The sequence below is a fragment of the Chiloscyllium punctatum genome, chromosome 6 (assembly GCF_047496795.1).
Source record: "Chiloscyllium punctatum isolate Juve2018m chromosome 6, sChiPun1.3, whole genome shotgun sequence".
Taxonomy (NCBI): Eukaryota; Metazoa; Chordata; class Chondrichthyes; order Orectolobiformes; family Hemiscylliidae; genus Chiloscyllium; species Chiloscyllium punctatum.
In genome coordinates this window covers 39,846,815-39,870,087 of record NC_092744.1, presented here as the reverse complement: position 1 = coordinate 39,870,087, position 23,273 = coordinate 39,846,815, and the positions used below count along the sequence as shown (strand labels likewise).

The following is a 23,273-nucleotide window of genomic DNA, read 5'->3' as shown; positions in this document are numbered from 1 at the left end:
TGTTTCTACTCCATTTCCACCCTATATCTAAAACAAGATGTATAAGGAAATATTTTGACCTCATTTCATGAAGCAGCCTCATAATGCATAATTGATGCTGGATTGCCAAAAATACTCACATTTTGTTATGTTAAAACTAGATAAATGACATACAAAATAAACATAAGCAAGCTGTGTAGCATCAAAAATAATAGCAAAGCAATATCTTTTGAATTGAATTAAGAATACTTCTGTTAATAGTACGATTGTTTTTCCTTCTCATTAGTACAAAATTCACATGCTAAAACCAATAACATATTTCTCAAGAGAAAAAAACCTTTGATCACTGAACATCATTTGGCTTTTTAAAGAATAAGCAAAATCTATTCTTTCACATCACATCTGTTAAAATGTTTGTACATTTCCTTTATTACCCTTCTTCCTTTCCAGAAAGCAATGATTAACAGAGAAACACAATGTATGAATGCCAGTATCATTGTCTTTCCTCAACCAAATAGATGTTCTGCAGTGAGCTTCGACAGGAATACGTTTGGCCAAGTGTTCGATCCTAGCTTCACTCAATGTTCACACAAAATAAGAAGCCAGAGGCATCACTGAATGTGGATCCACAATGAAAGCCCCAGCTGAGATTGGCTAACTCAAATCAAATGTGGGATCTGTCTGATTCAATACACAACTAGCAGTACATTCAATCAATGTGAAAAATATTATGGAAATCTGATAATAAAAACAGCAAATACAGTAGACATGAATACTCAGCAGGACTGGCAGTCTCTGTGGAGAGAAAAGCAATGTTAACATTGATTTGCAACAACTCAATCAAACTGGAAAATATTAGAAATGTAATAAGATTTTGAACAAGCAAAAGGGAGAAGGGTTGCAAAAAGAACAGCCCTGTGACAGGATGAAGATGAGGAAAGAGGAAGAGCAGAATCTTATAGGAGCTTGTGTGATGTGGGATGTGGTGAAACATGTATGAGAGTCACATGAGAAGATGGTGAGATCTTGACATTGGGAGGAACTCTTGCATTTTCAAACAGAGTTCTGAGTGCTGAGATGAGATTTTCACAAGGGGCTGGTGATGTCTAATAACAAGGAGATTATTGTTTGCTAATTATATTCTCATTAATAAGTCTCATTAATAATGAAACTTGTCTCATTAATATGTAGCTTCCTATTTTATCAGCCACCACAAGGAAACTAGAAGTTAACAATTCCTGACATGAAAGTCAGAGTGGGGACCTGGCAACCTCAGCTCACTGACTGTGCTTTCGATATATCTTGCTTTACACTTAATTTTGATTCTATACAGCTTGCTTATGTTTATTCCGTAAGCTATTTATCTAGTCTTAGCATAACAAAATAAAATATTTTTGGCGATCCATCTTAGCCACCCAGTAACAATATCTCAGAATACACTCCAGACCACTGGCCGTACTCACCTCAGGTCCATGGACATTGGCATCTGACAACTGCCAGCCTCTCAGAACCCACATTACACCTCTCTGATTTATTTGCACAATGCTTCTGCACTTTAAAGCTGCACTTCTGGGGCAGCGGCAACTAATATGTTCCAAAGACATGCTTCAGACCAAATTGCATTTGAAGGCTACACCATTAGCACCTAGTTGTATGCTGACAGCATCCTTGCCTTGCCTCTGAGCACAGTCATAGAGAAAGGCTGCTTAGTTTGCTGGAGTAGATATCTTGCCGTTCAGCGCATTGCCATGTCAATCTCACAACTGCATCATATGGCAGCAACTAACACTGTAAACACACTGCATGTGCTGTAAGCAAACAGTTATGTCTCAAAGTGGCAGTGGGACTCACTGAGGTCCATGGAGGCACCAGCCATGAAAATGCCCTGGTACAGTAAGTCTAGGGCAGTTGCCAAGATCGGTCCAGGGGCTTGTCCACATTCATACATCCAGTCTTAGTCCTCTCCTTCCAGGAGTTGAGCCTCAGCAGTCTGGGGATTGGATCATGATTAACCCTGACACTCCACAGTGGCACTAATATGGTTGGGGAGAAATAAATGCAGCAGTCAGGATTTTGGGCACTTTTCGTGTGGGGCTGGCCAGTTAGGGGGTGGGCTGTAGTCAGTCTGTGATTCATGGGAAGGGCTATCAGGAAGGGGATTTGGATGTTCAGGGCCTCACCGACGCATAAAAGCAGAGGCTGGAAATTATTGTCCAAGGATCGCTCACCATCACCTTCCATCGTTCTGGAAATTGTAACTGCACAATGGCAAAGAAAATAGCCATAACCACACCAGGAGTGATGGACATAAGTGCCTTGACCTGTGAGGGAGGGAGCTATAAAATCCAGTGATGCAGGTTCTTCAAGGACCAACAACACTACGCATTGATCCATTTACTGCAAAGGACACACATCAGTGGAGACCTTTATGCTTTGGCTCAGTGAGTACTATAACCGAACAGGCCAAAGCAACAGACTCAGGCCTGGTTAGGATTTGGAGATCCTGTGGTGTCCCTACCTCTGGGCAGAACAGATTTAAGTCCCACTTGCCCAAGATGTGTCAATGGTTTACTAGAAAATATCTGTTATGTGGGAGCCAGAATGGCTTAGAAATAACAGCAAAATTGTGGTGTGAAGGAAAATAGCAATCTAAAAGAAATGATGTCTGATCACATTAATGGGCAACACAAAAATGCCCTCGTCCCAAGCACTATTGACCGCTTTATGAAAGACTAGCATCTTTGGCCATTGAAGCCAGCAATGCCATACCAACGGCTGTGCACCTGAACAAATGGTGCCTAATATTTGGATAGTCTTCGATATGTGATGCACACATTTGTTCAGCTACTTCTCAGGTCAGACATTTCTTCATAGAGCATCATGCATGCAAACTAATATCTGACCTGACAGTGTGACAGTTACACCACCGGTTACACAGAGAACCAAGCAAACAGATATTTTGAGATGTTTTAGAAATGCCAGACTTTATTTGCAGTGGCATGTCACCTTCAGTGCACCCTCAAGAAGTTTTACTATTTTATTTTCCTCCCACTATGCCTTAGTGCAATTCCATATTCCACATCTGGCATAGAGGAAACCTGCCCTTCACTGGAGGACATTGGCCTTGGAGGTTTGTTTGGGTAACCTTAGAGGCACTTGTGCTTAGAGGGCCCAGCAAGTGGTGTTGCCTCTAGTATTCTTCCCAGAGGCAAGTGTACCCTCCTCAGCTTGAACTCTCACACATGTGCATTCGCAGACAGAGGGTAGACCCTGCTACCTCTGGAGTGTCCCAAGAGGAGACATCATAGAGGCCTGTATGGTTCCTTTTCTGATTGGGTGCCTACTGGGCACTGCACTATCACTTTGGGAGGAAGGGGCACTTAGTGTGAGATAAAGATGGCCTGTCTCTCTGTTGACTTGCCACTGCTGCTGACTCTCAATGGATGCAGTGCAGATCTGTGCACATATCAAGCAGACCCAGACAATGCTGAACCTGACTGTCCATGTCATCTGCAAACCTGTCAATGGAGGCAGCTGGACAATCATAAGCTTGAGGCAGTCAGCTCCCCAGAATGTGGCTGCCTGACTTTCCTGTGATTCTAGATTAGAGTGGTGCTGGAAAAGCACTGCAGTTCAGGCAGCATCCGAGTAGCAGGAAAATCGACGTTCGGGCAAAAGCCCTTCATCAGGAATAGAGGAATGATTCTCCTATGACCCTGTGCATATTCACAAAGTCCCTAATTCCAGCAGTACAGGGCTCTCTCCTGCCTGGAGCTGAGCAGATGTCTGGTCTCTAGTAGTCCTTCAGTTGCCCGCAACCTGGGGTATTTCTTCCTCGTCCAGCTACAGAAAGGTGGCAGTTATGTACCCACCAGGTGGTGCTCCCAAATCTAATCTAGTTACACATCCCATGAATGTATCAGTATCTGAGGGGTGCAGGAGGCGGCCTCTTCTCCTCAGAGATGTTAGTGGCCCTTTCTTATAGGGTGACATGTTTGACCCCGGAACAGTGAACATACCATTTATACCTGCAAGACACAAAAGAGATGCAGCAAGAATTATACGTCATGTGTAATGAATGACACCGACAGTGGGGTTAATGTAAGAGTTGTACTGCAATGAAGACTGATACTTAGTGGTTTGATGGGATATGTTTGTTTCAGCATTCCCACTGAATGCCTTCACCTGTGAGGGGCCAGATCCTTTCCTCTTGGGGGCCAAGGGCTGAGAATCCTAATGTCGGGCATCCATGTCCAGGACCTCCCTGCCCTATTGGCGATGCTTTATTCTGGAACGAGAGACAATATCCTACAAAGTGTGATGAAAATGGATAGCTCACCTGTTAGTACTGGTGCAGAGTGGGGGCAAGGTAATGACAGCACCCAATTGACTGAGTTGGCAATACTGGGGACATGCAGGGTTAATTGTGTGAGGTAGTGTTTGGAAAGAGTGAGTGAGGGAAGATGTTGCATGTAACAGTGAGAGGGGTAGAGCATTAGCCTTTTTAGGAGGTGGGTACAGTAGCAGAGGTAGAGTTAGAGTTAAGTAGCAGGGAGATGATAGTGGCACTGACCCTCATGGAAGGATGGTCATTAACCTTCTGCCAACATTGTTTTACATTTAGCTGGACTGTGGAATTCATACTGATGCTTGTGGCGATCTCAGACCAACCTGCAGGGTCCGATGGCATGGCCTCTCTGCCAGTCCTGAAGAAGAGGAAGTCCTTCCTATGCAGTGTTCTGACAACGAAAACATCCAATTCTTTGTCCACAAAGTGAAAGCCAATCTTCCCTTGTCTGCCCGGACCAGTGCCCTGTCAGTGTGTGACGACACTTTAAAGATGGAACCAGAGATGCCAGTTTATTCCAGAAAATCTGGTGAGCGACATGTTCTTCCAGCTACTGTGAGTGGTAGAATTGGGCAAACATTGGACAAGATGGGCACCATAGGGACTTGATAGATACGTAATTGCGATGATGTAGAGAGAAACATCACCAGGTCTCATGGAGAGAAACTCTCTATGAAACACATCTAAGTTGATACGTAATCATCAGAAAATTCAGCTCAGAATTACAGAAGTTTCCATCCTGATAATCCAAAGTCAGTGATCATGGGCTTATTTTATTTATTAGTATTTAATTCACTGCCATGTTCTTTTCCAGGAAGGCCCAGTTTGAAAAAGCACTCCTGTTTCCTCCAGGCTTTTTGCTTGTCACTTCTACCTTGTAAAAACAATGACTGCAGATGCTGGAAACCAGATTCTGGATTAGTGATGCTGGAAAAGCACAGCAGTTCTGACAGCATCCAAGGAGCAGTAAAATGACATTTCGGGCAAAAGAGGGCTTTTGCCCGAAACGTCAATGTCAGTTCTACCTTGTTCACCCTCACTGTATTCTGTTTCCCTTCTCTTGCTTGATCACATGGCTACCAATTCAGACACTCAGAACTTCTCAGGCTGCTGTTCTCTCTGCATCCTGAGATTTACATTTCTTTTGACTCTGCCTGCCAATTGAAGGCACGATACACAAGACACTCCCTATCCATCTTTGATTCCACTTACCCCTTGACGTGTCAATCCTGACCTCAGCAAGACCCAGACTTACCCTGAAGTTCAGCTCCAGTCATTTCCCTCCGGGATGCACAACAGTCCCAGCAGTGGTCACTAGTTTGGGTGGTATTGCTGGGACCAGAAAGCCCAGCTGCTCTCAGAGGTGGAACCTCCTCCCTAAAGACCATTAAATGACTACATGGCAAGCCTGCTGAACTAGGAGTGGGCCGGCCTGACTTTTACACCAACAGATGGTATAATAGGCAGGCTAATATTTCTCTCTACATCAATGCTGCATGACTTGCTGAGTATTTCCAACAATTCATCTTTTTTATCTAATCACTGAGAATCTAGAAATAATAGCGTTTAATTCAAAGTATAATTAAAGCACAGAGTGAAAATTGACTCTGCTGTCTGGCCAATGACACAGATGACTTGCTCAAAACTGGCCTTAGAATTATTGTTGTACTGTACTGAAGTGCTACACCAAGAATGTACAAGCATTTCACATGAGCAGCCACATTGCATTTTCTTCTCTTACTTCTGGGGATGATGAGCAAATTTCAGAAAGATAAGGCATTAAGAATTCATTGGCTCTGACCGGTTTGACACTCCGATTCTAAACCAGTTCTGATGAAGGTGGGTTTCTGTTTAAAACATTAAAGTGACTTGCTTAGTTTTTGCAATATTTTGCATTTTGCTTTTGTGACTTTTCATATATTTCCTGTTCAAAGTGCATGCATTCAAGATGATTGCATTTATGATACTAGATAAATGAATGCGTTTAATACAGCAATTTATTTGATCAATGCCTACTTGCTGACCATGAAATCCCAAGCGAGATTCAACAAGGCTGCAAAGGTGACTGTAGAATTGCTGTGAGACTCTGCACGGTTCACACCAAGGTTTCCAGAAACAATTGAAGGTCCTTGGAAAGCGCTGAGATGCAGCCAATCCCTACTGATGAATGCCAGCTGTATTAACCAATAGGAACGCACAGTTGCTGCGAGCCAGTCTGCAATCTGAATAAAAATCTTTGGTGGACCAAGCTGTAGCCTGTGGGCCATATGTTGGAAACTCTGGAGCTATACCTTCCTGAGTCCTGCAATTAACCTGCACTCGAGGACTTCAATGTAATGTTTTCATTCTACAGCAAGATAGCTTCAAATTACATATCACGCTTATACATTAAATGTACAAAGTGTAATGAAAATCCATCCAAACCCAAAACCTTCTCACCACCTCTCCTGATGTCTGGGTTATGCTTAATATCGCACAGAACTGAAATAGCAGAGCCTCACAGCTGGGCCCCTTGAAAAGTCCCACTTGGTAATCAAATTACACATTCCAGCCAAATGTTGAGTGATTATTATCCTCCTACTTACTGGCGTGTAGAACTATAAATCCTCTGAATTACAATATGTGGCAACAATAAATGTAGCTTTAAAAATATCAACAACATTAAACTGTACAATCTATTTTTTGATTCTGCAATAGATAACACTGCTCATCATGAGAGTTGCAACTTTAAAAGAAGCAAGTTATTTTCTATTTAATGGCTCAGCAAGTAGTGAATGCTTTGACTTCCACATACATTACTGTTCCCTCCAGAAAACTTCAAAATGACTGTGAAATACCTTGGCTCTGAAATTACTCTGTGGAATATCAGGATTTGAATGTTGAAGGTATTTGTCTGAAATTCTCTGTTGCTATAATAGCTGATATCTTAACCCATTTCAAAGATTGGTGAATGTGCATCTGAATTATCTACTTCTACTGTGTGTTTGCTCTTTGGTATCCTGAAACACAATTTCAGAGCATTAGTTTAATAGGACAAAAAAAAAATCTAGTATCATAAAAATGGGAACTTCAGAAGGTGGTGGTGAGGCAACTCACAGACTATTAAAATGTCATGAATTTTTAAGGCTGAAATATTTCTAATTTTGAAATGGTATTAGGAACTTGATTAATGCATAAAGATGTTAATGATTTTATCCTTTGAATCCTATATCAGAAAATATTCTCACTGTCAACATTTGTAGGGGTTTTCAACCAATTTCACCTATTTCCAACATCCATGCTTTTGAAAAACAAGGTAAAGCACATTTTTTGGGCATTAATAATTTTCTGTTTAGTACTGCAATTATAATTTTTGTTCTTCATTAGCCTTGGACATTGACAAATATACCAATGGAGAATGCATTCTAGTTTAAGATTAAAGAAATACATTACAGATATAGTTTTATATTATGAGGCGGATAATGGAAACTCTGGAGTATTGTGTCGAGACAGGCAGATTATTCTGCTTCTCTTTATCTCTAAATTAGAGACAGGACTTTGGTAGCAAAGTAAATGTTTGGATTTTAAATGGTAACATTTATAAAAATATCCATGGTAAGTTTTGAGCGATTTTTCAGTCCAAAATTCCCTCAGATTTATGAGGAGAGAAAACAGATATCCTAAGGAAGTTTTAAAGAAAAAGAATGGGTTTCTTTTTAGGTTTGAAATTCTGCTCCAGTTTTGTTTAATGTGGCTCTACAAATCTTGCAATAGCATTGTTGCACATTTTACATGGTGGACAATTCTTTTTTAGTTATTCATTGTCAGACCTGGCTCATAAAACTCAAACAAGTCCTGTTCTTGTGTGCTAAAATGGCTCACTACTTCAGGAAAACCTAGGAATGCAGAGGTACTGCCTGGATTCTCTTCTTAATCTCACAATTAAATACCTCTCCGATGTCTCTTCCATCCTCACCTTTAACAAATGTGAGCAGCTTAAGGACTGCATGTGATTACAATTGACATCATCTGATCAGCTCCCTCTGCTATCTCCTTCCACCACTAACTTTGTGCCAAATGGCATCTAAGCTTGTCCCTGGCTTAGCCCTGAATTTGCATCTTTTTCTAATTTCTTGCCAACCTTCCTTCGTGTCATCTCTGAGTTCACCTTATCAACGTGCATATATAGGTTTCAGAACATCAATAAAGAGTCATCAGACTCAAAATGTTAACTTTGTTTCTCTCTCAACAGATGCTGCCAGATTTGCTGAGTTTCTGCAGCATTTTCTGTCTTATTTGTCTATGGAATTCTGTTCCCACTGAACTGCTGACATCCACTCCTGAACAAAATTGGAAGGGGACGAATGTCCTGGCAGGGAAATTTGCTAGAACTGCTTGGGAGGATTTAAACTAGTAAGATAGCAGGGTGGGACCCAGGGTGATAGTGAGGAAAGAGATTGATCTGAGACGGGTACAGCTGAGAACAGAAATGAGTCAAACAGTCAGGGCAGGCAGGGACAAGGTAGGACTAATAAATTAAACTGCATTTATTTCAATGCAAGGGGCCTAACAGGGAAGGCAGATGAACTCAGGGCATGGTTAGGAACATGGGACTGGGATATCATAGCAATTACAGAAACATGGCTCAGGGATGGGCAGGACTGGCAGCTTAATGTTCCAGGATACAAATGCTACAGGAAGGATAGAAAGGGAGGCAAGAGAGGAGGGGGAGTGGCATTTTTGATAAGGGATAGCATTACAGCTGTGCTGAGGGAGGATACATCCAGGGAAGTTATTTAGGCTGAACTGAGAAATAAGAAAGGGATGATCACCTTATTGGGATTGTATTGTAGACCCCCCCAATAGTCAGAAAAAAATTGAGAAACAAATTTGTAAGGAGATCTCAGCTATCTGTAAGAATAATCGGGTAGTTATGGTAGGGGATTTTAACTTTCCAAACATCGACTGGGACTGCCATAGTGTTAAAGGTTTAGATGGAGAGGAATTTCTTAAGTGTATATAAGACAATTTTCTGATTCAGTATGTGGATGTACCTATTAGAGAAGGTGCAAAACTTGACCTACTCTTGGGAAATAAGGCAGGGCAGGTGACTGAGGTGTCAGTGAGGGAGCACTTTGGGGCCAGCGACCATAATTCTATTAGATTTAAAATAATGCTGGAAAAGGATAGACCAGATCTAAAAGTTGAAGTTCTAAATTGGAGAAAGGCCAATTTTGACGATATTAGGCAAGAACTTTCGAAAGCTGATTGGAGGCAGATGTTTGCAGGTAAAGGGACAACTGGAAAATGAGAAGCCTTCAGAAATGAGAGAACAAGAATCCAGAGAAAGTATATTCCTGTCAGAGTGAAAGGGAAGGCTGGTAGGTATAGGGAATGCTGGATGACTAAAGAAATTGAGGGTTTGGTTAAGAAAAAGAAGGAAGCATATGTCAGGTATAGACAGGATAGATTGAGTGAATCCTGAGAAGAGTATAAAGGAAGTAGGAGTATACTAGAGAGGGAAATCAGAAGGGCAAAATGGGGAAATGAGATAGCTTTGGCAAATAGAATTAAGGAGAATCCAAAGGGTTTTCACAAATATATTAAGGACAAACGGGTAACTAGGGAGAGAATAGGGCCCCTCAAAGATCAGCAAGGTGGCCTTTGTGTGGAGGCACAGAAAATGGGGGAGATACTAAATGAATATTTTGCATCAGTATTTACTGTGGATAAGGATTTGGAAGATATAGACTGTAAGGAAATAGATGGTGACATCTTGCAAAATGTCCAGATTACAGAGGAGGAAGTGCTGGATGTTTTGAAATGGTTAAAGGTGGATAAATCCCCAGGACCTGATCAGGTGTACCCGAGAACTCTGTGGGAAGCTAGAAAAGTGATTGCTGGGCCTCTTGCTGAGATATTTGTATCATCGATAGTCACAGGTGAGGTGCTGGAAGACTGGAGGTTGGCACAGGTAGTGCCACTGTTTAAGAAGGGCGGTAAAAATAAGCCAGGGAACTATAGATCGGTGAGCCTGACCTCAGTGGTGGGCAAGTTGTTGGAGGAAACCCTGGGGGACAGGATGTACATCTATTTGGAAAGGCAAGGACTGATTAGGGATAGTCAACATGGCTTTGTGCGTGGGAAATCATGTCTCACAAAGTTGATTGAGTTTTTTGAAGAAGTAACAAAGAAGATTGATGAGGGCAGAGCAGTAGATGTGATCTACATGGACCTCAGTAAGGCGTTTGACAAGGTTCCCCTTGGGATACTGATTACTAAGGTTTGATCTCATGGAATACAGGAGAACTAGCCATTTGGATACAGAACTGGCTCAAAGATAGAAGACAGAGGGTGGTGGTGGAGGGTTTTTTTCAGACTGGAGGTCTGTGACCAGTGGAGTGCCACAAGGATCGGTGTTGGGTCTTCTACTTTTTGTCGTTTACATAAATGATTTGGATGCAAGCATAAGAGATACAGTTAGTAAGTGTGCAGATGACACCAAAGGTAGAAGTGTAGTGGACAGTGAAGATGGCTACCTCAGATTACAACAGGATCTGGATCATATGGGCCAATGGGCTGAGAAATGGCAGATGGAGTTTAATTCAGATAAATGCGAGGTGCTGCATTTTGAGAAAGCAAATCTTAGCAGGACTTATACAATTAATGGTAAGGTCCTAGGGTGTGTTGCTGAACAAAGAGACCTTGGAGTGCAGGTTCATAGCTCCTTGAAAGTGGAGTCGCTGGTAGATAGGATAGTGAAAAAGGCATTTGGTATGCTTTCCTTTATAGTCAAAGTATTGAGTACAGGAGCTGGGAGGTCATGTTGCTGCTGTATAGGACATTGATTAGGCCACTGTTGGAATATTGCATGCAATTCTGGTCTCCTTCCTATCAGAAAGATGTTATGAAACTTGAAAGGTTTCAGAAAAGATTTATAAGGATGTTGCCAGGGTTGGAGGATTTGAGCTACAGGGAGAGGCTGAACAGGCTGGAGGGGTGAGGGGTGACCTTATAGAGGTTTACAAAATTATGAGGGGCATGGATAGGATAAATAGACAACATCTTTTCCCTGGGATTAGGGAGTCTAGAACTAGAGGGCATAGTTTTAGGGTGAGAGGGGAAAGATATGAAAGAGACCTAAGGGGCAATGTTTTCATGCAGAGGGTGGTACGTGTATGGAATGAGCTGCCAGAGGAAGTGGTGGAGGCTGGTACAATTGCAACATTTATGAGGCATTTGGATGGGTATATGAATAGGAAGGGTTTGGAGGGATGTGGGCTGGGTGCTGGCAGGTGGGACTAGATTGGGTTGGGATATCTGGTCGGCATGGACGGGTTGGACCAAAGGGTCTGTTTCAATGCTGTACATCTCTATGACTCTAGGACTCTAGCAGAGGCGAATAGGTTGGTTATTGCAGAGACCAAATATTTACTTTCCTACTCAGTATTATTTCAGGGATATTGGGACCCTGACTGACTGACTGAGTGAAAGGCAGTGCTCTTATCAAAAGCTATGCATTTGTGCAGAAAGGGTGATTGGTGATGGGATGCCAGCCTCTAAAGAGTTATTTCAGGGAGTGGGTGCAAGTGTGCAAAGGTGGGGCTGAGATAACCTGTTATTTAGCAAACCACCTGGAATATAGCCTCAGAAAATCAAGGTGGGCCATTTTCCCACCCTCTCCCAGCACTTAACAGATCTTGCAGCAACCTCTGATCTATGCCTGGTATTGATGGTCCCAATTTCACTCTGTAACACTCCCACCCAGGTAAGAATATGCTGCCATTTTGGAGTACTATTTCGCAAGGCTTTGTATAACCTGATTCATTTTTCTTCCACAAAACCAACATTGTGCAGCCTCTATTGCCATGTTGACTCAGGTAACCAAATTTAGTCAGGAACCTATCAGTCTCGAGGCTGTATGCCTAGCTACTGATTGCTCTGTGGAAGAAAGACCATTAGTGAAGTTCATGTAGCCTGATTTTTGACTCAAGTACGTATTGAAAGACCATATGCAGATAGCTTATAAGTTGCCAATAAGTTCCACATTACATTGGAAGTGGCTAATTTCTTACTTAAGTACTTACCGGCACATTCATCAGTTGTAGGAGGTGAATAAAGGTCCTAGTATTCCTGTAAATCTTATCTAAGAGAGGCACTGTGGAATTATTAGTGATAAAATGTTTTGCTGTCTGTGTTGCATTAGAAAGCATAATAAGGCCTGCCTTAATTTCTTCATTTTTCACACGTTTCTGCAAAACAAAATGAGGATAGAAATCAATGTTTCATTCGCTGCGTGGACTGGAATTTTCAAGTTTGATTGGGTCAGACCAGAAATGGGTTGTGGCGGCCTTCAAGGTTGCATTGCCAGTCACTGTGCTGGTGAACTGGCATGGTTCTAACCTGGAGCTGTTTTGAAAAAGGCCAGGTTGAGAACTAGATAGATACCCCATTAGGCTAGTAAATTGGTTCATTTGGACCATTTTGCTGCGCTGGTTGGAATTTAAGTTTTTAGGCAAGCTTCATTCTGCAGCCAAAACCTCCCAGCCTGAGGAGTGGGGCTCACTCTTCATCCTGAGAGAATTCTCTGCATCCTCCAACGCCATTGAGCCATTCCTGCAACATCAAGCCTTCAAGTGGAGATGCTTCCCACTGATAGCTTGTCAGATGTGGTCTTTTCTTTAAATTATTATTATTAACTAGTCTGCATGGACAGTCACACCTTAAGGTAATCTCTCCATCTCTCAGTGTAGGAATTGGTAGCTCCCACCTGAGCCAGTAGTCCGCTGATATGTCATTGCTGGGTAGCCTCCCCAGTGGTCCCCCAGCTTCAGGAGGTCAGACAACCATCCCTGATTGGGCAGCAAGTGTGACCTCTGCCAATTAATTGACTTATCCTGCAAACATTGTGATGTGATGACTAATCATGACATGGTGGAGAATCAGGACCTGAATTTGGACCAGACCCCCAATCAGAAAATCCAGTCTCCAATTACCTTGGCCCATCAATACATGATGTTCTATTTACAAGTTAGTTTGAGCTAGTTTGGCAGTGATCAGGCTGTCATTAAATGCTCTGAAAGTGCATAACTGTGGGTTAATTGGACTGTTGATTCCAGATTTGTGTTCCTATGAAAGGCTGTACTTTGTGATATTACATTTTGCGAAGATGTCCTAAAATTTAAGCATGACCGCAATTGTAAGCTCTACAATACAGCATCTAGTTTCTTTGCTATGGTAGTGTAAGGTTCATACTTAATTCACCTGTAATTAATTCTCTCTTTAAAAAAAATGTGGATTTGCCAGTTGGATCCAAGAAGAGTCACATTCAAGAGCATCTTGAATGTAGTGTAATGTTCTGAAGCAATTCATTTGTGGGCGGCACGGTGACACAGTGGTTAGCACTGCTGCCTCACAGCTCCAGAGACCTGGGTTCAATTCCCGCCTCAGGCGACTGACTGTGTGGAGTTTGTACGTTCTCCCCGTGTCTGCGTGGGTTTCCTCCAGGTGCTCTGGTTTCCTCCCACAGTCCAAAGATGTGCAGTTCAGGTGAATTGGCCATGCTAAATTGCCCGTAGTGTTAGGTAAGGGGTAAATGTAGGGATATGGGTGGGTTGCGCTTCGGCGGGGCGGTGTGGACTTGTTGGGCCGCAAGGCCTGTTTCTACACTGTAAGTAATCTAATCAATCATTTTAGGTGCAACATGTATTTGGTGATACAGTCAAAGTTATTTGGGAACTGAAAATGCATTTTGTTTTGAGGAACTGAATAAGAATATTTTTTGTGTGATGTACAAGCTGAAATGTTGAAAAAATTGTTTATGCCCTATACAATTACAATGTTAACTCTTAAATTTCTAATTACATTTTGCCAGGAATGCTTGTGTTGCATTCAGTATTCCTTTAAAGGCCCAGTACTAATTAAACAAGTTATTACCATTCCTGGGGAATTATAGCAATATGATAACATTACTACAGTATTCTAGTAGTCCAGAGTAATGTTCTAGATACCCCAAGTTCAAATCTCACATGGCAAAATACTTGTCTCATTAATAATCATTAAACTGCTGGATTTTTGAATCCACCTGGTTCACTAATGCCCTTCAGGGGTAAACTTTGCAATCAATACATTTTTGACTCCAGATGCACAGCAATGTAATTAAGTCTTAGGCTAGTAAGTGTTTAGTTACATCTAATCATCACAGAGAACTGAGAGAAAAACAAGACCAGATGGACTAAAATTGAACCCAGTGGGAATCAGCAGATAAACCATTGGTTGAAGTCCTACTATCACAAAGAAAGCCAACCATCTGATACCTTAGCTCATTGAGATTCCTTTGGATAGCGTCTTTAGCCCATGCATCTTCAGTTGCTTCATTAATGGTCTTGGATGTTCAATATCACCCACAACTCTTCAAATATTTAACATATTTTTATTCACTCATGGGATGTCTGCATCGTGGCTGGGCCAGCGTTTATTGTTTGCCCCTAGTTGCCCTTGAGAAGGTGGTGGTGAGCTGCCTTCTTCAACCGCTGCAGTCCATGTATGCCTTTGGGGAGGGAATTCCAGGATTTTGACCCAGCAACACTGAAGGAACTGTAATATGCTTCCAAGTCAGGATGGTGAGTGACTCGGAAGGGAACCTGCATGTATCCGCTGCCCATGTCCTTCTGGATGGTGGTGGTCATAGGTTTGGAAGGCACTGTCTAAGGATCTTTGGTGAATTGCTGCAATGCTTTTTGCAGATAGTACACACTGCTTCTACATAACATCAGTGGTGGAGAGAGTGAACGTTTGTGGATATGGTGCCAATCAAGTTGGATGCTTTGTTCTGGATGGTGTCAAGCTTCTTGAGTGTTGTTGCAGCTGTACCTATCCAGTAATCTTTGTCCACACGTAGCAAGATCTGGGCAACATTCAGATTTGGGCTAATAAATGGCAAGTGATATATATTCCACATATGCTTTGAAACTATAACATCCCTCACAAGACTGAACTTTACGATCTTTCCTTGACATTCAACAGCTTTACAATTGCTATATAACATTAATATCAACAACCTACCATCATTATCCACGGGGTTACCATTGATCAGAAACCGAACTGTGGTAACAAGGATAAGTCAAGAGACTGGAGATTTTGAGGCATGAAATATACCTTCTGATTCCTAAAAGCCTGTCCACCATCTAACAGACACAAGTCAGGAGGAGGATGGAATACTCTCCACCTGCCTGGATAGGTGCAACTCCAAAATAACTCAATAAACTTGACACCTTTTAGGACAGTCCTCGTGACTGATTTTACATCCACTGGCTTAAACATTCGCACTCCCTCCTTGAACACCAATGCATAGCAACAGTACTAAGTACTTATCAATATGATGCACTGCAGCCACTCACCATGGCTGCTTTGACAACAGCTTCCAAACCCATGAGCTCTACCTCCTGGAAAAAGGAGAAAGGCAAGAATGCATGGAAACACTACCAGTAGCAAGTTCCCTCCAAGTCACTCGTTAACCTGTTTTGGAACAATATTTCCATTCTATCACTATTGCTGGATCAAAAATGGTCTCCTACTCTCTCCCCAGTATCCTTTTCATGTTACTGGATCACACAGGTTGTTCAAGATTGTAGCTCACCACCACCTTTACAACAGGAATTAGAAATGGGCAGTAAATACCGGATGTTCTAGGGATGCTCACATCCTGAGAACAAACTTAAAAGCACTTTAATTATTTGGATACTTACACTTTTGGACCTCCATGTTCGTAGATTAAGACCAGTATTTGGAAGAGGAATTGCATTAGGAAATTGAAATATCCGGTTACACTGCATGGAAATACAAAATAGAAAAATCTATTGGAAACATTTTGGAGGGACAGTTGGAATAGCATGTGCTCAGCATGGAATTTTACCTCTGCCAGTGCAAATTTGTAAAATTGACTTTCCTATGTGAACATTTTTCATTTTACATTTTCTCCTATTCTGTTCTCCCCCAATGCATATTGGCTCCCTGACTAGAGAATGGTTCAAATAATCTTCCATTGGTATTCCACTCAAGTGACCTACATTCATATCATACCAATAAAAATAGCCCCCTCCCCCACATGTTTGAGTGTGCCCCTCATGTTTGTGGACAGGCAGATGATGAAGATTCAAACATTTGGATGCTGTGCTAACAAGATAGACATGACTCCATGCCACTTCAATAACTATCCCACATGTTCCTTTGTCAGAGTTTGAGCAGAGGCTCTTAATAATGAAAGAGCTTCTGCTGAAACTCTGTGGGAAAAGCCCCAGCTCCCTCAACCTTTCTTCATAAACTATGCCCTCCAGTCCAGGCAGCACCCTGATACACCTCCTCTGCACCCTCTCTAAAGCTTCCCCATCCTTCCTATGATGAGGTGACCAGAACTGAACACAATATTTGAAATGTGCTCTAACCAGGGCTTTACAGAGCTGCAGCATAACCTTGTGGCTCTAAAATTCAATCCCCCTGCTAATGAAAGCCAATACACCATATGCCATCCTAACAACCCTATCTACCTGGGTGGTAAATTTGAGGGACCTATGAATGTGGACTTCAAGACTTCTTTGTTCCTCCACACTGCCAAGAATCCTGCCTTTAACCCTGTAATCTGCTTTCAAATTTGACCTTCCAAAATGAATCACTTCGCACTTTTCTAGCCTGAACTCCATCTGCCATTTCTGATCCCAGCATCCTGTCAATATCCCATTGCAATCTACAACAGCCCAACCTTCATGTCATCGGCAAACTTACTGACCCACCCTTCCATTTCCTTATCCAAGTCATTTATAAGAATCACAAAGAGCAGAGATCCCAGAATCTCTGTGGAATGCCACTGGTCACAGAGCTCCAGGCTGAATACTTTCCATCAGGAATGAGACTTGTGGGGGGTGGTGGTGCTGAGAGATAAATGGGAGGGGAATGGGACTGTGATAGGTTGATGAAGGTGGGGGTGGGACTGATAGGTTGGAGGGTGGAGCGGATGGGTGGGAAGGAAGATGGACAGGTAGGACCAGTCAAGGGGGCTATGCTGAGTTGGAGGCTTCGGACTGGGAAAAGGTTGGGGGAAGGGAAATGAGAAACCTGGTGAAATCCACATTGATTCTGTGTGGTTGCAGGGTCCCAAAGTGGAAGATATGGCATTTTTCCTCCAGATGTTGAGTGGTAAGGGTTTGGCAATGGAGGAGGCCCAGGAGCTGTATGTGATTGCTAGAGTGGGAGGGGGAGTTAAAGTGTTCAGCCACGGGGCAGTGGGGTTGGTTGGTGCTGGTGTCCCGGAGATGCTCTCTGAAAGTTGGCGTCCTGTGTCCCCGATGTGGAGGAGACCACATCGGGTGCAATAGATACAGTAGATGACTTGCGTGGAAGTACAGGTAAATTGCTGTTGGATGTGGAAAGATCGTTTGGGGCCTTGGACAGAGGTGAGGCAGGGAAGTGTGGGCGCAGGCTTTGCACTTCCTGCGGTGGCAGGGGAAAATACCGGGGGTGGGGATGTGGATCTGATAAGGGAGTCGTGGAGGAAATGGTCTCTCCGAAATGCTGATAGGGATGGGGAGGGAAATATACCTCAAGTGATGGGGTCTGTTTGCAGGTGGAATATAATGTGATGTATCCGGAGGTTGGTGGGGTACAAGATAAGGACGGGGAAGGGAAGGGTTCTGTCCTTGTTGTGATTGGAGGGGTGGGGTTCAAGGGCAGAGGTGGGGAAGTGGAGGAGATGCACTGGAGGGCATCGTCGACCATGTGGAAGGGGAAATTGCAGTCTTTGAAGAAGGAGGCCATCTGGGATGTTCTATAGTGGAATTGGTCATCCTGGGAACATATGCAGTGGAGGCGGAGGAATTGGGAATAAGGGATGGCATGTTTACAGGAGGCAGAGTGGGAGGAGGTGTAGTCCAGATAGCTGTGGGAGTCGGTGGGTTTGTTGTCAATGTTGGTATTTGGCCCATCACTGGAGATGGAGATGGAGAGGTCCAGGAATGGGAGTGAAGTGTCTGAGATGGTCCAGGTTAATTTGAGGTCAGGGTGGAAGGTGTTTGTGAAATTGATGAACTTTTCAACCTCCTCGTGGCAGCACAAGGTAGCGCCAATACAGTCATCGATGTAGCAGAGGAACAGGTGGGGGTTGGTGACTGTGTGGCTGCGGAAGATGGACTGTTCCACGTGCCCAACAGAGGCAGGCATAGCTGGGTCCCATGTGGATGCCCTTGGATACCCCTTTGGTTTGGAGGAAGTGGGAGGTTTGGAAGGAAAAGTTGTTAAGGGTGAGGACCAGTTCAGCCAGGTGGATGAGGGTATCGGTGGAAGGGTACTGGTTGGGATGGCATGCGAGGAAGAAATGGAAGGCTTGGAGGCATTAAAAGGCGTGGGTAGTGTCCCGAATGTAGGTGGGGAGTTCCTGGACTAAGGGGGACAGGACGGTGTTAAGGTATACAGAGATGAGTTCATGGGACAGGAGCAAGTTGAGACAATGGGTCGACTGGGGCAGTCAGGTTTGTTAATCTTAGGGAGGAGGTAGAATCAGGCGGTGCGGGGTTCTTTGACTATAAGGTTGGAGGCTGTGGATGGGAGATCCCCAGAGGTGATGAGGTTGTGGATGGTCTGAGAAATGATGGCTTGGTGATGGGAGGTGACGTCTTGGTGAGGGGTCAGTAGGAGGAGGTATCTGTGAGTTGGCACCTGGCTTCAGCGGTGTAGAGGTTGGTGCACTGAACTACCACAGTGACCCCCCCCCCCCCAACGCCCCTTATCTGCAGGTTTGATGCTGATGTTGAGGTTGGAGCAGAGGGAGTGGAGGGCTGAGCGTTGTGAAGGTGAGAGGATGGAGTGGGTGAGGGGAGTGGACAGGTTGAGGTGGTCAATGTCATGGTGACAGTTGGAAATAAAGAGATCAAGGGCGGGTAACAGATCAGCACAGAGTGTCCAGGTGGATGGGGTGTGTTGGAGGCAGGAGAAAGGGTCCTCGGAAGGTGGGCAGGAGTCTTGATAGAAAAAATGGTCCTGGAGGTAGGGACGGCAGAAGGAATGTTCAATGTCGCAACGTTACCAATGTGTACCACAACCTCTGGCTGCTCCCCCTCCCCCTTAAGAATCCTGTAAGCTCAATCTGAGACATCCCTGACCCTGACACCTAGAAGGCAATATACCATCTGGGAGTCTCGTTCATGACCACAGAATCTCTTGTCTGTTCCTCTAACCATGAAATCTTCTATCACTATCGCTCTCCTATTCACCCCCTTTCCTTTTGAGCCTAAGAGCCAGAGACCTGGCGGCTGTGACTTTCCCGTGGTAGGTTGCTCCCCCCCAACCCCCAACAGCATCCAAAGTGGTATACTTGTTATTGACGGGAATGGCCACAGGTGCTCCTTGTACTGTCTGCCTATCCCCTTTTCCTCTCCTGATGGTTACCCAACTACCTTCATTCTGTAACTTAGGTGTGACTACCTCCCTATAACTTCTCTCTATCACCCCCTCAGCCTTCTGAATGATCCGAGGTTCATCCAGCTCCAGCTCCGTTCCCTCATGTGGTCTGTGAGGAGCTGGAGTTGGGTGCACTTCTTGCAGATGAAGTCAGCAGGGACACTAGTGGTGACCCTCACCTCCCACATCCTGCAAGAGGATCACACAACTGCCCTAGCTTCCATTCCCTCTGCTCTAAATTGTCAAAAGAGATTTAAAAAACCTTACAACCTTCTTAATAGTTCTTTTTAATATATGAGGAGCAGAAGCATGTTTTTATTCTGAGAACAATAAAGTCTTTATCATGCTTGCCTGCAGATTAATAAATAGCTATCTCCAAGCTCCATTTGTACTTTTAATGCTGCAGGTTCTTAATGGTTTCCACTCGGGGACAATCCCAAATCAACCCATATGCAGAAGACATTAATTCAGCTGCATAACATCTGAGATCCTAAGTTTAGTTTTTCAGTTAAAATCTGAAGGTGATTTATTTCAGATGGTTCCACTAGCTTGGTACGAATTTCTTGAATCCTGTTTCGGATAGCTCTGAGGGGAACATATGGGGTTTTTTTTCCATTCTAAGGTATAGTGGGATTAAGTCATTCCCATGTTTGCATTGCGAGCTGAAATCCTACAGTCTAACAAATTTGCTGAAAATATGCAGCACAAGTACTGCTGTGCTGTAACACAAGTTTGAAAATTGTGGTTGAAATTGCGCTGAAGATCTTCATTGTTTAGACATGTTATGGCACACCTTTAGTGCAGATAGCATTTCAATCAAGTCCTCCTGGTTGAGAGATGGGCTCACTATTATTTACCATAAGAAACTCGGTTACTGTTTGAATCAACCTATTTAGATATGCTCTATACACCTCTGGGGCAGCTAAGACTTCAACCTGGACCTTTTGGTTCAGAAGTACCACCACTGTGCTACACTATGGCATGCTGCTAGAACAGGTGGGACTTAAACTAGGCCCTTTGGCTCAATGGTAAGGATACTATTATGGTACGACAAGAGACCATTGTTATTGTTTATGTACTTGTTACTTATACTATTTAAGTGAGGGCCAGTTAGCTCATTTGGTTGGATAATGAACAGTATGGGATTGATTTCTGTTCCAGCTCAGAGCAACTAGAGCCTTGCTTCCTTGCTCTGCCTGTGAAATTGAAAGGCAATGCCAAAACACCACTGACAAAACTGTCAAGAAAGTGGCTCAGAATGAAGCATCAGCAGATAATGAGCTGAGGAATTGTCTTTAGGCAGAGTTAATATGACTTACATATGTGTTGTTCAAGTTTGTTATTTATATGCTGTTACAGATGTGCCTTTTGGAATGTTTAGCCAAATTACTTTAGCATATTATTCCATGTACCAGCACCCTGATGATAAGTCTTCTGATGCTTTCTGAAGGTTGCAAGTACAATGTGATTTTGTAACAGGAGAATATTAAGTCCTGCATGAACTAATTTTCATAAAGTTTGTTGAATTTCCAGTCAATATTATACCAACCATTTGGCACAGTGCTACCAACTCAATATTGCTTATGACTCATTTTACTGGCAACACAGAATGAGTATCAGCTGATAAAACATCTGCTCTCTATTCAAAAGTTTAAAATTTCAAATAGTAAGGATTGATGCTCAGACTTCTAATCTTTAAAGTTAATGTTATAAATGATGTTCACTGACTTTGAAGTGAAGTGGAGCAGCACTCTCTCGCAGGAACACACTTCACTTTGCGCCAATATTAAGTCAGACCCTGATTTTGAACTCTGGTTGTGTTTACACTTAATTACAGCATAATTGGTGGAGAATGAAATTGCTGCCCTAACACCGCAGCAGTATGGTGAATGCATGTACAAACTATTAAAATAATGGGTAAGTAGTAGTGAAATAGTTTGTTGGAGTTGTTTTATGGAATAATTGAGCTTCGATTTATGTTCATGATTCCTTATGTGTTCTGTAATTAATTTCAGATGTACCATTATTCTGAGCAGTAAGGCTGAACAGTGACATTTTTGCACACAGGAAAATCATATATAGCCTTAGCTCAGCTGCTTTCATCCCTGAAGCGGAGGTACCAGTGTTGGACTGAGGTGGACAAGGTGACCTGATGAAAGAGCAGCGCTCCGAAAGTTTGTGATTTCAAATACATGTACACCTGTTGGACTATAACCTGGTGATTTCTGACCTGACTCTCATTCTTGATACTGATTGGAGGAACTGTCTGCCTGTTGGCTTCATATTGTGACTTGATTAGGCACTGAAGCAGAGGTGGGGAATCGACATTGAATTTAATTCTAATCCTGGTTTCACTGCATGCTGGCATGCATGCAATTTGTAAAAATTTTCACTGGTAACAAGCAGGAGTGTGACAGCTTGCTGATTTCTTTTCCTCCCTGGTTTGCGACACTGAAGCAAATTTGAGTGTCTGCACCTCTGCACTGGCAGTAACTAAGTAAACGTGAGGATCAGCGTCTCATTTTAGATCATAAAGACTTTTTCAGGCAACAAGTGCTAGTAACCATTTGCACCTACTTTAGGTTTTTTTTAAATGATCCCATTATCACCTTGCACCATTAGCCCTTTTTACCATTTAATCATTGCTGCATTTCATCCCATCACAGACATTTGTTCCTTTCTGCTCCCCGTTCAATTTAGCTTTATATTTGCTTAAAAAATGTTAATTGATGTCATCTTCCTATCTTGATGAAAATCATCAATCTGAAACTTTAACTGTTTCTCTTCACATAAACTGAGGTCTTCTAGCATATTCTGTTTTTATTGGAATTTAGCTTATTTAATTACTTTTGAAATGTAGCCACTATGGTAAAGAAAGACCAAGCACAAATTATTGTGAGCGCTGGAAATCTGAGTTAAATCAGAAAATACTGTATATACTGAACTAGTTTGGCAGCATCTGTGGAGAGAGAAATGTTTCAAATCAAGGACGTTCTAACCTGAAATGTAAAGTTTCTTTTTCCAAAGATGTTGCCAGACCCTTGGCATTTCCACTATTGTATGGCTGCATTAATAATGTTCATAATCTCAGCATTTCATAAAGTACTTTAGAAACTTTAGGAAAGATGTGGAAGCTTTGGAGAGGGTGCAGAGGAGATTTACCAGGAGGTTGCCTGGAATGGAGAATAGGTCATACGAGGATAGGTTGAGAGTGCTAAGCCTTTTCTCATTGGAGTGGAGAAGGATGAGGGGTGACTTGATAGAGGTTTATAAGATGATCAGGGGAATAGATAGAGTCAGAGACTTTTTACCCGGGTACAACAGAGTGTTACAAGGGAACATAAATTTAAGGTGAAGGGTGGAAGGTATAGGGGGGATGTCAGGGGTAGGTTCTTTACCCAGAGAGTGGTGGGGCATGGAATGTGCTGCCTGCGGGAGTGGCAGAGTCAGAATCATTGGTGACCTTTAACCGGCAATTGGATAGATACATGGATAGGTGCTTAAGCTAGGACAAATGTTC

General features: G+C 42.9%; 1 protein-coding gene across 3 annotated transcripts in view; it reads right to left on the bottom strand.

Moving 5' to 3' along the window:
• Window positions 1-23,273, bottom strand: part of LOC140478898 (erythropoietin-like) — a 30,497-nt gene that overhangs the window by 4,627 nt on the left and 2,597 nt on the right. For 2 of the 3 annotated variants that reach the window (XM_072572510.1, XM_072572512.1), the window contains exons 3-5: window positions 16,054-16,134; window positions 12,394-12,558; window positions 3,577-4,792 (exon numbers count right to left, since the gene is read on the bottom strand). In XM_072572510.1, the coding sequence (XP_072428611.1) occupies window positions 4,484-4,792; window positions 12,394-12,558; window positions 16,054-16,134 (555 nt within the window). In that variant the 3' untranslated portion in view covers window positions 3,577-4,483. Of the gene's footprint in view, window positions 1-3,576; window positions 4,793-12,393; window positions 12,559-16,053; window positions 16,135-23,273 lie in introns of those variants that run through there. The other variant, XM_072572513.1, reaches the window with a different exon arrangement.